At 41.6% G+C, this 17,305-nt stretch overlaps 2 protein-coding genes across 2 annotated transcripts; both read right to left on the minus strand.

Annotated features, from left to right (window-relative positions):
* Positions 1–4,485: 4,485 nt before the first annotated feature.
* LOC148896213 (hepcidin-like) lies at positions 4,486–5,474 on the minus strand. Its single transcript, XM_088998145.1, has 3 exons — positions 5,298–5,474; positions 5,143–5,214; positions 4,486–4,664 (listed from the first exon to the last, which is right to left on the minus strand). Exons 1-3 carry the CDS (start codon positions 5,388–5,390, stop codon positions 4,554–4,556), a joined length of 276 nt encoding a protein of 91 aa, XP_088854271.1. The 5' UTR covers positions 5,391–5,474; the 3' UTR covers positions 4,486–4,553.
* A 7,964-nt stretch (positions 5,475–13,438) lies between these two features.
* Positions 13,439–13,927, minus strand: LOC148896214 (hepcidin-like). Its single transcript, XM_088998146.1, has 3 exons — positions 13,769–13,927; positions 13,626–13,694; positions 13,439–13,549 (listed from the first exon to the last, which is right to left on the minus strand). Exons 1-3 carry the CDS (start codon positions 13,859–13,861, stop codon positions 13,442–13,444), a joined length of 270 nt encoding a protein of 89 aa, XP_088854272.1. The 5' UTR covers positions 13,862–13,927; the 3' UTR covers positions 13,439–13,441.
* Between the last annotated feature and the right edge of the window lie 3,378 nt (positions 13,928–17,305).

A 17,305-nucleotide genomic window follows, 5' to 3' on the forward strand; every position in this document is an offset into this window, starting at 1 on the left:
AGAAGGGATGGGTGAAGTCGCATGGGTTTCGTCTTGTGATTAACCTGAATCTCCTCGAGATTGTTCTCAAATGCAAAACATTGTAGATAACAAAACAGAATTAACAACGTGTGATCGTATAGTGGTTATTTACAGAAAAAGAGAATACAACACAAGTTCACTGTTATTTACAAGATGTCCCTGAACGCATCATGGGCGGAGACTCGGCAGAACACGCGGTGCGCTTGTAATGGCTGGCGCACAGTTCAACCAGCCACGGACACTCACGGGCAAATGAAACACGACACAAGAAACTAAATATTGTTCAATAAAAACGAAATGAAACAATTATTACCTGCAACACAGTATGGCAGAAGGGATGGGTGAAGTCGCATGGGTTTCGTCTTGTGATTAACTGCGCAATAGAAAAGCACTATGAAGCACATGCGCTCCAAAGTTCCACTCGACAAAACGTGAAGTAAATAATGACACAAAAAGTAATCTGGACTCGAAATGAATAAGGGAACTAATTAGATAACACTAGACAGTACAAAAGGGGAAACAAAATAAGATATTGTCATGAAAATGCGCGTTAATCGAGACCAACAGAAAATTGCGACTCACCCTGAATCTCCTCGAGATTGTTCTGGAAACTATGGGCGGGACATAGTGCCACACTGTGCGCCGTTGCGTCACTTCCTTCATAATTTAATAATCTAAGCGCAAAACTCCGTTACATACACCCCCCTTAAATTATGCAGAAGTGAGGCAACATACACACGGAAGACAACAGAAAGACCAACAGGCACAATAGACAAGCTTATCGGGCAAGGATGTACAAAAATGCTGTCTAATTATGTCACTCATCTGACCAACTACGTCAGGTGACTGGAGTAAGGGATCTGTCGCCGGTGTGTCAGGGTCTGTGTGCTCGTCGGAGATGCACTGTACTGGGTCTGGGAAGGAACTCTGTCCCCACTAACATAAGTGGCCTCAGCTCGCACCTGCCCATTCCCCTCTGTACAAACTATATCACCCAGCATAGCACTACATAACTGTGACAGACTGGAGAAAGGTATCTGTTACTGGTGTATCAGTGGTCTGTGCGCTCGTCGTAGATGCACTGCACTGGGTCTGGGAAGGAACTCTGTCCCCACTAACATAAGTGGCCTCAGCTTGAACCTGCCCATTCCCCTCTGTGCAACCTACACCACTCTGGATTGCACTACACAACTGTTACACGGTTGGGAAGCCTCTACCTCTACCAACACACTCATTCATAGGTGTGCTACTTGTTACATGTAAGGAGCTCATTCTTAGCCTTAACACACAAAAACACATACATGAAAAAAAACACACTAATTGCAAAACAGCAGGTCAGACAATTAACACACTACATGTATTTTCAAAACGGGGGTCGACACACCGTCCACCGAGTGATGGGACTGCACAGCGTCTTCATTGTGCAGCATCGCGGTCCCGGTCCGAAGTGGAGAGTCACTTGTGATCCGGGTCACGGCACCAATGTGACGGGTGTCACAACAGTGACTGTCTTCATCTCCACGATGCTGCTGTATTAATGAAGACGAGACTCGTGGATGTGTCTTTTTATTTCTTTTATTTCTGCAACACTGCAACACAGTATGGCAGAAGGGATGGGTGAAGTCGCATGGGTTTCGTCTTGTGATTAACCTGAATCTCCTCGAGATTGTTCTCAAATGCAAAACATTGTAGATAACAAAACAGAATTAACAACGTGTGATCGTATAGTGGTTATTTACAGAAAAAGAGAATACAACACAAGTTCACTGTTATTTACAAGATGTCCCTGAACGCATCATGGGCGGAGACTCGGCAGAACACGCGGTGCGCTTGTAATGGCTGGCGCACAGTTCAACCAGCCACGGACACTCACGGGCAAATGAAACACGACACAAGAAACTAAATATTGTTCAATAAAAACGAAATGAAACAATTATTACCTGCAACACAGTATGGCAGAAGGGATGGGTGAAGTCGCATGGGTTTCGTCTTGTGATTAACTGCGCAATAGAAAAGCACTATGAAGCACATGCGCTCCAAAGTTCCACTCGACAAAACGTAAAGTAAATAATGACACAAAAAGTAATCTGGACTCGAAATGAATAAGGGAACTAATTAGATAACACTAGACAGTACAAAAGGGGAAACAAAATAAGATATTGTCATGAAAATGCGCGTTAATCGAGACCAACAGAAAATTGCGACTCACCCTGAATCTCCTCGAGATTGTTCTGGAAACTATGGGCGGGACATAGTGCCACACTGTGCGCCGTTGCGTCACTTCCTTCATAATTTAATAATCTAAGCGCACAACTCCGTTACACATGTATATGATACAATGCAATGCAAAACAATAAAAAAACAATACAATACAACACAATAACTTCCTGATTTAAACAGTCCTTTCACAGCTGAAGCTATAATAAAGCACTTAAAAACGAAAGAGTTAGTATAAAGTAAAATAATACATAACATAATACATAAGATAAAACATGGACAATTGTGCATTCCAAACCACTTTTCCCTCAAACACTTTGTTGTTTATTGCAGTTTGCGATGAAAAATGAGAGAATCAAAGTGTCCTTTGAATCGTGGATCAAAGACACCATGCTCAAAATGTGCACACAGCTTTAATACAGTGACTGACCACTCACTCGTTTATAGCCAAAAGAGAGCAAATGAATGTTGTATGCGAAAATGTTGGGACGTTTTAGTCAAAACGGAATTGAAGTTAAACCAGTTTTCTTTATTTGATTTCTTTTTTTTTTTTTTTACTAAAAATATGCATCTACGTGTTGTGACTTACTTTATTTTCCTGTGTTTAATGTTTTTTTTTTAATGCAGGCCTGAGATGTCGTCGCCACTTAGGGGGCTATTTTCCGTGGCACAAAAATCAACAGCGTCATTAATTTGTTCTGTTAGTCCCCAGCAGGTGGCAGAGGAAGGCTGGAATCAAACCCTGCACCTCTGCACTGTAAGGCCAACTGGTAATTGAATTTAGTCGGAAGTTGTCCAGTTTGTTGGACAATGTTGTTCACAATGACCTATATCATCCCTTGAAGATTGAAGCAACTGCTGCTGCACCACTTTGGATCGCATGTCACCTTTGCATCTTCATCACCTGCAGTTTACGCAAGAGGAGAAGGTGGGAGTGAATAATACGATTCTGAGCCTGCTGTCCCACTCTTTCTCGGATCAAGGGAGCAAACCTGTGAGAATTATTTACCATGATTACTCAAGCCTGTTCAACACCATTTAGGTCAGGAGTCTTCCATTCTGTTCCTCGCAGGCTGGTGTTCTGACTGTTTTTTTTCTTGTTCCTTGCTGCAAAATCAGCAGGTCTGCACCAGCTGATCCACAACCTCCGCTAAGAACCGAGCTAACAAGAATTGTTGTGGTTTGTTGTAGTTTTTTTTTTTTTTTGTCAGAGGCAGAGGCGTCAAAGGTATATGTTCATTCCTCGTGTGGAAGTATAGATGGTGAGGTTTAAAAGGCCTTTTAGACAAGTTGAAATATCAACTCAAAATGTAGCCAACTCCAGCCGAATGTTTGCTGGTGATGGAACTGCCTCAGATATTTTCACCAGGCTATGCAATTATTTTGCTTAGTGTCGTGTATCAGCAGGCAAGAATTAAGGAGTCACTCGTTTGGATATGTGAGGGTATTTAGCAGATTTTGTAAATATGAACATTGCACACGCTTAAAGTTTTCAAGGGGTGATTTGAATCAAGTATCAAGTCCTGCCTTCTACTGCCACATTTATTTATGCTCATGTTTTGTATTTTTTTTTGTCCATCAATACTCCACACAAATCCAGTGATAGCACATAGATATCAACAAGTCTCAGCCGGCCCGAGTCACCGATCACACTTCAATTTATGCGTCTGGCTTCTTTTTTCTAATTATTTTTGGGTCCCCACCAACATTATTTTTAACTAATGATTGAGTGAATGAAATACTTGTTGATACTAAAGCCTCAGTATGAAATATTGCCAGTGATTATGTCGTAATTTGACCTTGAACCTGGCCCACATGTAGCCTCATGTTTGAGTAACTCTTCCAAAGCCTGTAAGATGTTGTTTCTCTGTACAGTATAAACAGTAAATATGTTGTTAAGGGTTTGTTTGTAACACCATGTACATGAGGTAAAATGCACGGCCGTAAACACATATTTCCATGACGAAATTTGCCAAAATATGTAACACAAAAATTACAAAAGTTACCGGAGAATGTTATAATTTGGTAAAGTAGAAAACAAAATGGACTATGATAGCGCACAATATCCTCCCATAATCCAAAGCATTCATGTGTAACACTCCAAATTGTCCCAAAGAGTGAGCGTTTGTCCTGATGGTTGTTTGTCTCTACAATTTGCTCGCAACAAGTTTAAGGTGTCTCTTCGGCCTGAAAACTTCTGGGACAGGCTCCAGCATGCAAACGTATGTCGAACAAATGGATCAGATAACAGATGGATGGATGGTTTATTGTGATAACATAGATTGATCGCTGTACAGGAGTACAAATTCCAGGAATCACCAATCACAGCAGAGACCACACCATGTCGATTCCCGACCACAGCAACCGCAGCACCAGCGGCAGTCCCTTCCACTGATGAAACGTTTGTGTCGTATGCCACTGTCCATCTGTGTGCAGAATAACTGAAATGAGCCACTGCACAGTTAAATAACTTTATCTTCAGTGCTTGCACAGTTTTGATTGTGTAGTAGACAGCAATTTTGAAGTTCTGAAAACTTTCAGCAGCTCGGCTCTTTTGCCTGTCAGATAAATACTGGCATTTATTGTGAAGTATTTCCTAATCAGTGGCAGCCTCTCTCTCTTTTTCCAATGGACTTTGCATTTTCACCTGACTGATGTTTGGAACAGTTTTGAATGCTTTTTTGAACAACACAAGCACACTGCTTGTCACAAAATAAGTGTTTTGTCCCTGTGTTATTTAATGCTGCCAGATATTTTGAAATAGCTACATTTCAAAAAATATAGAATCCAAATTCTTTAACGTAGTAGTGGTATTTAATAAAGAAAATTGCGGCTGAGTGAGGTTGTGTAAACACACATGCACACACACCCGCGTACACACACACAGACAATACTGTAATATACCTTCCATTGGTGGTCTTCTGGGGTCTCAGCAACCGCTTCATCTCTTCCTTCCACCATATGCTGGTGAGCCTCCTGTGATTTCAATATCCGGTATAAAAAGATGTTTCTGAAAAAAGTTGGATCAAACAAGAAACACCATTATTTCATGTTCTTACCTTATTATCAACAGAGGTGGTGGAACCCTCCTGAATATGAAGGAAGGCAAGCATGACGATCACTGCAACAGACAAACTGAAAGTCTTCATCATCTTTCAGAGAGTATATGATGTTTGTTGATTTTTCTTTCGCTTCTTTGCGGAAACTCTGATTAGTTAATTCTGTCAAACGTAGCTGGAAAGACTGCTTTTTATATAGCGTTGCCAAGTGGACTCTTTCATCATGCCTGGCAATATTTACAGAGTTCTGATATGGACTTTGTGTTTCACTTCAACTGGTGACTGGAAGAAGAAAGGGGATTTTTCGAGTTGCTGAGCTGTCTTTGGCACAAATGTAGTAAATACAATTTCTGCTGCTTACCGACTGAAGAACTCTCATTTACAGTGTGTCATGGGATCAAAAAGTTTGATCCCTTGGCATGTCAAATTAATCGTTGAGATTTTGATTCTGGGCTATCTGGCGTTGAATGGTGTATATATGGTCTCTTGTTGGGTTTTCTCTAGGTATGCTAGTTTCCTGTGTAACATTCAGTGCTGGTCAAGCCCAAAAGGAGTCTGATAGTTTTTTGCCCGTATTTGCCTGGTTGTGTTTTGCAAAGTTTCACGCCTTTTCTGGAGGTTTTAGATTAAAATAATAAAGCTGTAACATGCTTCATTTTATTTGTGTTGTTGCTAATTTTCCCGTCTTTTTTTATATATCATATTAATGGGGCGGCCCGGTAGCCGAGTGGTTAGCACGCACACTTCACAGTGCAGAGGTCGTGAGTTCAAATCCCACTCTGGCCTCCCTGTGTTTCCATGTTCTCCTCAGGCCCGCATGGGTGTTCTCCGGGTCCTGCGGTTTTTTTCCCACATTCCAAAAACATGCATGGCAGGCTGATTGAACACTCCAAATTGTGCAGAAATGTGAGTGTGATGGTTGTTTGTCTCAATGTGCCCTGCAGTTGGCTGACAATCAGTTAAGTGTGCCTCCCCTGTCATCATGGAAATATCAAATGACAAAATAAATTAAACAGAAATATTTATTTTTTGATTTGTACTTTAACGTTCTTTTCCATTTAACTTCACCATTTTTGGACTGTTTTTTCAAAATCGCTGCTGTCCCTGTGCATATCGCTATTAAAGTGTTCAAAAACCTTTAGTATATGAACTAAATTTCTACAGTTTAGCTGGTGTATATAAAGTACAGTCACTGTACATTGGGACAGAGAGACTTGGACTTCATTTATAAGTAAAGGTAACACAATAATGTTTTTTTAATTCTTTTTTTCTATCATACAGTTTGTACACAGTATATAAAGAATGCTGAATGACATTTTAAACAAAACACGTTAACTGTTGCCAATCAAATGGTGAATACGCTACTCTGTGGAGTTCATATGTTTGTAAATGTGACTGTGATGACGTCAGTGCCTCACCAGCCATGAACCTCACCGCACGTCACTAAACAGTGGAGTGGTGTGATCACATCCACATCCATCCTCTTTCTTTTGACTTGTTCAGGCACAATCTGTCAATACATTTACAGCATTATACAGTTAAGCATTTCACATGCTTACCATAGAATTGTTGATTGAGCTAGAGAATAGGCCTGTTAGATTATTGTAATTTTATATGTATAATTGGATGCTGAGAGAATCATGAAACACTGGACGTGATGTTATTCTGTCCATTTGTGCCAATGGATGGTCCTCACATGAGATTAGCCTTGATGTTGAGAGTGGTGTGGGAGCTGTGCCTCAGGGATGGGAGGTTGTGAATTGGGACACATCGTCAGTAGTGTGCCATCGTCAGTAGTGAGAGAGATACAGAGAGAGATGTATAAAGAGAGAGAGATAGAGAGAGATAGAAATATAGAGAGATAGAGAGATAGATAGAGAGATAGAGGTAGAGATAGAGGGTAAAGATAGAGAGGGTAGAGGTAGAGAGATAGAGAGGTAGGTAGTGAGGTAGGTAGAGATAAACATAGATAGATAGATAGATAGATAGATAGATAGATAGATAGATAGATAGATAGAGATAGTGTTCGGTTTAAATTCTTGCTTCTTTCCTGGTTCGGTGTTCAAAGAAGTTCAGTGATAAAAATATCAGTAACGACGATAGATGGTGAACAAAAACTACTTTATTCTAGTGAGACAGAAAAAGCACTCTCTCGTCTAGGTAGGAGCGAAGACATGAGCACACGGACAAAGATAGGAAACAAAGAGAGCGAGCTCCCGCTCTGACAAGTTTTTGAATGTCCACAGCAGCGATCTGTTGTCCAATCAGCTACGGACAACTCAGTGTTGGGAGGGTCTTAGATTGAAGTTGGAGCCGTTGCTTCTTTGCAACGACTATTGAACTAATAAGATTGATAATGCTATTAGACTGAAATTAAACGTGCAATAATCATAATGTGTACTAAGCTAAACATGAAATAACATAATATGTTTACTAATGTGCATAAAACACTCTATCAGATAGAGATAGAGATAGAGATAGAGATAGATAGATAGATAGATAGATAGATAGATAGAGCTAGAGCTAGAGAGATATAGAAATAGAGATATAGAGAGATAGAGATATAGAGAGATAGAGAGAGATAGAGATAGGGTCCTTCCTCTTCATCCAGATCCAGTGGCTACTTCTTTCTGCCGCTTCAGAGAGTGACCTAACTGTGTGCCGCAGAGCCTGTCCATGGATACCCAGGTCTTTTAGCAGCTTGATGGTGGAGGAAGCCACAAACCCTCTGCATCCAACTTCAATTGGATATACCTTGGTTTTCCATCCCCGCTGTTGCGCATCCACAGCGAGTTCTGTGTAGTGCAGTACAATATTCCTATTGTTTTTTTCTGTTTATATGCAGTTTTACAAGAAAGATTTCCATAAAAATACTAAACGGTGGATTCTCATCTTCGTGTTTTTTATTGGAAGATAGTTAAGCTCGCTGTCTACACACCAACATATGGTTAGGGCAGAAAAGTAAAAAGATTGCCTATACGTCGAAAGCATAGCTCTGGATTGGATATACATTACATCTCCTTCAAAAGCAAAATGTCCAGTGACGTGCAGTCAGTGGAGGCAGGGGAGGCAGTGCCTCACCTGTCATCATGGAAAGCTCTCATGGAAATATCAAATGAAAAAATAAATTAAACAGTTATATATATTTAGTGATTTGCACTTTAAAGTTCTTGTCCATTTAACTTCACCGTTTTAGGATTTTTTTCAAAATCGCTGAATTTTCACATTTACGTTCAAATACTAAGTAGAGACGAGCAGTGAGGCACCAGCCGGCTGATCCTCACCATGGATTGCGCAATCACTATGCTTACTGTGCTGGCTTGCTCTGCAATGAGACCGCATTGCTGTCCTCCTGCATATCGCTATTAAAGCGTTCAAACACTTTTAGTATATGAACTAAATTTCTACAGTTTAGCTGGTGTATATAATGTAGAGTCATTGTACATTATAAACACTGTACTACAGTGTTTATTTTGTTTTATTTTTATCAAAACGCTGTGCGTAGGTGAGGCACACACTTCTCCCGCCTCATGACAGGCAGGGGGCGCTTGTGATTCCAGAGATACTTCTTACTCCACGTCCGCAGAATAATAGAATTAGAGACAGAAAGCTACAGTAAACAGTTAGCAAGTAAAGTGCAACCCTGCAGTCATTTTTTGTGTTGCTTGGCCGCACTTTCAGAATGGAGGATTACATATCTAAATTGAAAGAATTTTCTAAACTGGACTTTCAATCGAAACAGGAGCTAATAATTAAAGGAAGACCAACACCGGAGCTAAAAGGTTTGCTTCAGACAACGGGACACAATAATCGCTCTTTTCAGGCGGACTGGTACACACGAAAAGGCTGGCTGTGTGGATGTCCAGCAAGAAACCGCCTTTTCTGCTTTTCCTGCCTTCTGTTCTCAACTTGTGACAATGTCTGGACTCAAATGGGATATTGCGACCTGAAAAATTTACAACGGAGCCTCATCAAAAATGAGCGAAGACTCAACATCAGCATCCACAATGCTAAGGTAAAGGAGAACCGGGAGATTTTAAAAGATCTCATCAATGCCACCTGCTTCCTTGCCAAACAACAGCTGGCATTTCGTGGAAATGATGAAAGTAAATGCTCTGCTCATCGTGGCAACTATGTTGAACTATTACATGCTTTCGCTCAGAAAGATGACCGGCTAGCGAGTCATTTTGGGACATCCACTATATTTTCTAGCCTGTGAAACAGAATACAGAACGATTTAATTGAAGCAGTTGGTGATGTCATTAGAAATGACATTAAAAAGGAGATCGGTGCAGCCCCATTTGTTGTGTAAAAGTAGACGAGATTGTCATTCTCAGCACTGAAAACATATAGCCGACATATAGTCAAGGACGACTTTCTTCACTGGCAGTGATCTCCGTTGAGACGGAGAGGCTTTTAAAACTGAAGAAAGATAAGGAAGGCTTCTACAAAGAAGTTATCGATGCCTTTCTTCAGAAGGAGCGGCGCATGGACTAAAGGTAACACGATAAAAACGTTTTTTTTTTTTTATTGTTTTTTTCTATGCTACAGTTTGTATATATAAAGAATGCTGACATGAAATTTTAAACAAAATACGTTAACTGTTGCCAAACAAATGGTGAATAAACTACTCTGTAGAGTTCATATGTTTGTAAATCTGACTATGATGACGTCAGTGCCTCACCAGCCATGAACCTCACCGCACGTCACTGAAAATGTCAGAGCCCAAGGAAATGTCTAACCTGGAGTTAGGTCAGTGTGTGAATCATCAAGTGCTATCCAGTCATGATCTTCCAAGCGCTCTTCCAAGTCAAATTCAAGCCAGGTTGCTGCAGCAGCACGGGCAAAGGCAGAGGCTGCTCGCAAAAGAGCTGAATATGCTCAATTTAAAATTGACATGGAGGTTGAACGAACCCGCGTTGATCCAACATTGAATGCTCTTAAAGAAAAGGGTGAAGCTGAAGGTGCACGAGCTGCAGCAAAGGTGCTTGAAGCAGCAGCAGAAAATGAAAGTAGTAAAGCTGACTTGGCTATCGGACCTCCTCTATCGCCGGATATACCAAAACAACACGTTGATGAGACGGCGCCGCGAGAGTGGCTGCCTTTCCAGCGGCTCATGTATTTTGTTTTTCTACTTTCATTCCTTTCATCACTTTGCTGCTGTGAAATGTAAATTTCTCCACTGTGAGACTAATAAAGGCAAATCCAATCCAATGTTGACGGACCCTTCAGCCCCCAAAGTGACGATAAAGGTGATAACAAAGGGAAATCAGTATACCCTCCACAGCGCCATTTCTCATAACAGCCCCAGCGTGTTGCAGCCTATAGCATCTCGTAATACCAAGCGTTCGGAGCAACCCCAGGCCACATGGCGGGCAGTCTTCCCTCATGCCAATGTTAATGCCTTCAGATCCCAGTCACCGCAGGGCAAGAGTGCAGCAAGCTCTCCACATAAAGTCAGTGACAGGCTTACATCGAGGTCTACAGATGTTTCTGACCTTGCTGCCTTTCTCGCTTGTCGTGACCTCATAGCAGGGTTCAAGGTGTTTCACAATCGGCCTGAGAACTATATGTCATGGTGATCTGCCTTTTGCAATGCCATAGACGGCTTGAATCTCGAACCTAGTAAGGATCTAGACTTACTAACCAGGTGGCTTGATGGGGAGTCACTTCACTATGCCCAGCGGATCAGGGCAGTGCATGTCAACGATCCAGCGGCTGGACTCGACAGGCTATGGCAACGATTGGAAAAGACTTATGGTTCTACAGAGGTTATTGAAGCTTCACTATTCAAACGTCTTGACAATGTGCCTAAAATCTCTCCCAAAGATAGCCGACGTCTTCAGGAGCTTGCTGACCTTCTGGAGGTGGAAGCTGCAAAGAATGAAGGTTAGCTACCTGGGCTCAGTTTCCTCGACTCATGTAGGGGCATAAATTCAATTGTTGAGAAGCTTCCATACCTTCCATACCTCCAGGACACACGGGTTACTCAGGGGACCAAATACAAGGGAGATAACTTTGTCCATAATCCGCCATTGTAATTTTTCATTAACTTTGTGAACAGTTTTGCAGAAATGAAGACGGACCCCAGTTTTACCCTCCAAGGCTCCAGCACAGGTCCCTACAAAGATGAGAAACCACCCACCAGCCAGTGGAAGGTCAGGACTCTCATCTTCGCTAATAAAACTGAGGTTGAAGCCTCCAAACTTTCAAGTGGTGACCTTCCTCCTATAGACCCGGAAATACATTGTCCCATTCATAACAAACTACACTCTCTCAGGAAGTGTAGGGGTTTCAGAATGAAGACCCTAGAAGAGAGGAAGAGCTTCCTTAAAAAAGCATTTCATTTGTTTCAAATGCTGTATGTCCACAAACCATAGAACCAAAGACTGTAAGACTGCAGTTCACTGTTCAGAGTGTGACAGTGATCGTCACATCTCAGCTCTCCATGATGGTCCAGCTCCCTGGATAGCAAAGGAGGCCGTTACTTCCAAGGATGACGACAGGGAGCAGGCTGTAAGTACATCCAGCTGCACTGAAGTTTGTGGAGAGGGCTTGCATGGAAAGTCATGTTCCAAAATATGTCTGGTCAATGTGTATCCCAAAGGATATCCTGAACAGCAGAAGAAAATGTATATTATGCTGGATGACCAGAGTAATTTGTCACTCGCTAAGTCCGCCTTCTTCAACATGTTTAAAGTTCCCCATCGGGCCGCCAGCGCGTCCCCACGAGTCATCCTCTCAAAACAGCCTCTCCGTGCCCCTCATAGGATATTCCGGCCAAAAGCCCTCCGTTGGCAAGCTGCACCCTCACCACACCTCATCCCATCCCAGTCTGACGCCAGAAGCGGGTCAACACTCACAAACGCCTCACCCCAGCGTGCCAGCCCCATGTCTACCGGCCCCCTCCGCCCTGTCGCCGGCGCCGCCCGATACCCGCTCCCCGCAGAGAGACCGCAGAGCGTGTCCCACGAGCAGTTCCGGGCGGCTCTACAGGTGGTGGTGGATCCAGGCGACCCGCGCACCTATTTCGACCAGTACATCAAGATCGGAGAGGGGTCCATGGGCATCGTGCGCATTGCCACCATCAAGACGACGGGAAAATTGTTGTGCATGTTATTTATAAGCCTACATCAATATTTTATCAGTTAAGCATTTCACATGCTTACCATATAATTGTTGATTGACCTAGAGAATAGGCCTGTTACATTAATGTAATTTTATATGTATAATTCGATGCTGTACAATATTTCTATTTTTTTCTGTTTGTGTGCAGTTTTACAAGAAAGACTTCCATAAAAATACTAAACGGTGGATTCTCATCTTGGTGTTTTTTATTGGAAGATTGTGCTCGCTGTCTACACACCAACATATGTATCGGGCAGAAGACTCGCAGCCCTTGTTAGGTTAAGTGGATCAGATAATGTACGGATAAATGACGAGATTAAAAGATGACAGGAGCACAAAACTAAAGCTTTGGCCTCTTTTCAGTTAAATGTTTAATACTTTCACCCCACCATAACTCTGAGTTCCTCCACCACTGCACACAGCTTCTTTTTCAAGTCAGCACATCAGATGCTCTTTGGAGTACCAAAGACTAAGCATAGCATTCTGTCATTATCCGTTTCTGGTCCCTCTCTTAGGAATCATCTTTACATGAAATCTTTAGCAAGCCAGGTCTGTATTATTTGTAAAACTGTTTTTGACACACATTTTCACTCTGATATTGTATTCACTGTGTTTTTGTTTGGCAAAAGTACTGTCTTTTTTTGCAGTACTTTAAATGCAGCAGTGGTTGTTTTCCATGAGGTTGACTTGAGATTTGGACACATTCGTCCAATCACTTAACATTCTCATATCAGCTATGTTGATGTGACAAATCTCTGTTCTTCCACTCACATACCATGACAGGAGCAAAAAAATGAAAATGTCATCTCCACATTTTTATCATGACTCAACCAACACATTCATACTTGCTGTGTTTATTGGCATTTATTGAGTAGAGACATTCAATATTTATTTTGTCTGTCCTAAGCGTCCCACCACTAAGTTGTACAAAATCAGTATATTCCATTCTACCAAGCACAATTGCTTACAGGGAGAACAAAGGATTTTTTTGATTGATGTGACAATGTAGTTGATTTTTAGAATCTCCATTCGCAGCACATGCCACAGAAATTCAAACGACCGCAGCAGTTGCAGCAAAATTTGCATCGCTGAGTATCACGTTTCTGTCTCTTGTTGTCTGCCACCTGTGTGAACAACACAAACGTTAAGCCCTGTTTGGAATTATCACTCATCCTGCTCGATGAAAATACGGTCTTATACCTTCCACAAGTCCATCTGGACCTCAGCAACTGCATCATCTCTTGCTTCCACCATATGCTGCTCAGACTCCTATGATTTCCAAGTTCGGTATTAAAAGATGTCTGAGAAAAAAGTTAGATCACAAAGATTTTTTTAATGCTTACCCTATTATCAAGAGAGGTGGTAAAGCCCTCCTGAATAAAAAGGAAGGCAAGCATGATGATCACGGCAACAGACAAACTAAAGGGCTTCATCATTTTCTCGAGATCTGGTGTTTGTCGATTTTTGTTGAGCTTCTTTCGCTCTGTACAGTTAATCTTGTTGAAAGTAGCAAGAACTGGTTTATATATACAGTGTATGGTGACCAAGGTGACTCTTTCGTCATGATGGGCAATATTTACCCTATTCATCTATTTCTAATATGGACTTTGTGTCCCTGTACAAATGGTGGCTGGAAAAAGAAAGGGGATTTTTTGTATTGCTGTGCAGTTTTCGGCACAAATGTAACAATTGCAATTTCTGCCGCCGACTGACTGACGACCTCTCAAATCTCATACGATTAAAAGGTTGTATGTGTAAGTTATGTTTTGATATTTTGTATTACATAGGGCTGCAACAGTGGCCCAACGCTTAGCATATCATCCTCATTGTCCTTACAGTGGCGAAAACAACCATTTGATACACTGTTGATATTTGAAGTGTTCTCACATATAAACCAGAATGTAGGAACCAGAGCCAGAGTGAATGGTGATTCTCTATGTGTTCTGCATTTCTTGGAGTCTTCCCACCCTGCATATGTTTGAGTGCCTTGCTTTGCCAAATGGGGCGGGTTTCTTCGTCTCTGGCATTTGCTGTTTTGGGGACACAGTTGCAGCTTGGCTTTTGTGTACTGGGTGTTGGCCTATAGCTTGGAAGGAGAATGAGCTGACCACCTTTTGGCCTTGATGAAAGGTTGCTTGATATGAAACAATAAGTATTTGAAAGTGTGGCATTTTATCCGTGTTACTGTTTTTATTATTCCATCCATCAAAGAAGAAAAGAACACCCTGCGTGTACAGGGAGAACATGCAAAATTCACACAGGAAGTCTCGGCCCAGAATCAAACCTGGACCTGTGGCGTCACACGTGTGTATGATTTTGAAGTGCGCCTTTCAATCCTTTCATATCATGTTTTACTAGTGCAGCGTGTTCTACCGGAAACAAATTCCTTGTGTGTCCTACATACTTGGCAATAAAGATGATTCTGATTCTGATTCTGATGTCTTTCAATTCCTTGATCTCCTTGATGTGCGTCTCACCCTGACTCATAGCACACGCTTGAAAATTGTATAAAAGGAGCTGTCGCGGGACAGAGAGATTGGGGCGAACCACGGGGCAGAATCATCTCAGACTCATCTCGGACTCACAGCCTCAAAGAGACACAGCTCGCAGAGACCTGCTCAGCATCGCACGGAGTCTCACAGCACGACTTGCTCGACTCCACGCCGCAATCAAGCTCTGCGCATCACCTGCCTGGGTTGCAGGTGATGCGCAGAGATCTGTAATTTGTATCAAAGATACTCTTCAACCATGAGTGACAGAATTTAAAACAAAACCCCTGAAAATCACAGTTTTAAAGCATCAATTGGCATTTTATTGCCTGCCACAAGCATTTGAAAACCCAAAGTATCAACCAGTGAGGAAGTAGGCCCCCACAGATATATTTGTTCTTTTTTAAGAAATCTTCCCATTGACCTCTCATTTAACTGTCTTAAATTCATCTGTTTGAACAACTTACCTGTATCAGCCACTTGTCCACACACTCAAATCAAACACACTCCAACCTCTCCTCAATGTCGAAGACCAGAGATCCGTGCGAGGACATCAGCGTTGAAATAGTCGCGTTGCAAAAGGCCAGGATGAGCTGCAGGACAATTGGCAAGTTGTTTGGTGTGAGGGAAACAACTGTTGCTGCATTTATCAGAAAACAGTAGAAGTTTAAGACGAACGGAAATCTTTTTTTTGCTGGGGGATCTGACAACGAACCTACTTACAAATAAAGAGAACCATCAAACTCTTTAGACCTCTGTGGTGGATGTGCGACCCAGTCACCCACTCTGACACCTTATGATGTTCTTATTATTTATTTATTTTTAAAAATATAAATCTTATTCACCACCATTAAGCACAATGGGTAGAAAATAATTGCCCAATAAGCAAGTTTATTTTTATTTTTTTGGATCACAAAAAAATCACAAAAAGATCACAAAATTCCAATTCTGGCCTCCTTTCAAAGGATCTCCGTTCACATTAGAGTTCATTTTCAGATTAGATTACATTTGTCATTTGTGCGCTTTATTTAAGACTCAAGCAACACTTTGACACATACAGAGTATCAACATTTATTGCGGAAAGAGAAAACTCAGATGTTTTTTGTCTTTCCATCACCGTTTGGTTCGGGGCCGCCACAAAAATGGACAAAATCCGACTTCAACGGACAGTTAGGACGGCGGAAAAAATCATTGGCACCACCCTACCCACTCTCGAGGACTTGCACACTGCAAGAATCCAAACTAGGGCGCGGAAAATCTTACTGGACCCTCCGCACCCTGCCCACCACCTTTTCCAGCTACTCCCCTCAGACAGGCGCTACCGATCCATGCGCACCAAATCCAGCAGACATTTAAACAGCTTCTTCCCCCAAGCCATTAACTCTTTGAACTCTTTGAACTCTTTCAACAGTAGCCAAAATGGAACTGTATAGTGCCACTTAGCAGTTTTTTTTTTTTGACGACGATACTAGTGCAGCGTGTTCTACCGGAAACAAATTCCTTGTGTGTTCTACATACTTGGCAATAAAGATGATTCTGAAATAGTCAAACCATCAAATATGTTACCTTGTTTAATTCAAATAAATGAAATAGCTGAGAGTCGGAATAAAAATTAACACTTTTTTTTTAATTTGACAATGCAGATGCTTCTGAGAATTATCATTTGCAGCGAAAGGCACAGAAATGCGTATGACTGCAGCAGTTCCAGAAAAAGTTCCACAATAGCGTTTCTGCCTCCTGTTTGAACAACACACATTTGAACACTGTTTGGAATTATCACTCATCCTGCTTGATGATTGAAAATACTGTCTTATATCATCCATTAGTCTGTTGGGATCTCTGCAGCTGCTGGTCAGACTCCTATGATTTCCAGATCCGGTATTAAAAAACATATTATGGACTCACTGATGCAACATGAATTTATTCTACATTTCTGTCTCAGTGAATCCTGATCCTCAGCGTGAGTATTTGCAGGAAAAGGAAAATGTGTTATTTTAAATCAGTGTGACAAGAATACCAATTCATCCACCATGTTTTAATGTACTCAAAAATGTTGGTTGACCAATTTTGGATTTCCCACTTTTATTTGTTTGAGTCAAGTGTTATCAACTTTTATTATCACTACTTTTGTTTAATGATTAACAAGAGTACAGCTGGGATAAGCTCCAGCACCCCCCGCGACCCTAATGAGGAATAAGCGGTACGTTAAACGGATGGATGGATGGATGTTCTTTTCACTTCAAGGTTGTGTCGCGTGAGTGGTTGCCTTTCCAGCAGCTCGTGTATTTTGTTTTTCTACTTCTTTCATCTTACTTTCATAAGTTTGCTGCTGTGAAATGTAAATTCCTCCAATGCGAATAAAGGTCAATCCAATGCAAACCATCCAATCCG

The sequence above is a fragment of the Hippocampus bargibanti genome, linkage group LG06 (assembly GCF_051943395.1).
Source record: "Hippocampus bargibanti isolate YZ-2025 linkage group LG06, ASM5194339v1, whole genome shotgun sequence".
NCBI lineage: Eukaryota > Metazoa > Chordata > Actinopteri > Syngnathiformes > Syngnathidae > Hippocampus > Hippocampus bargibanti.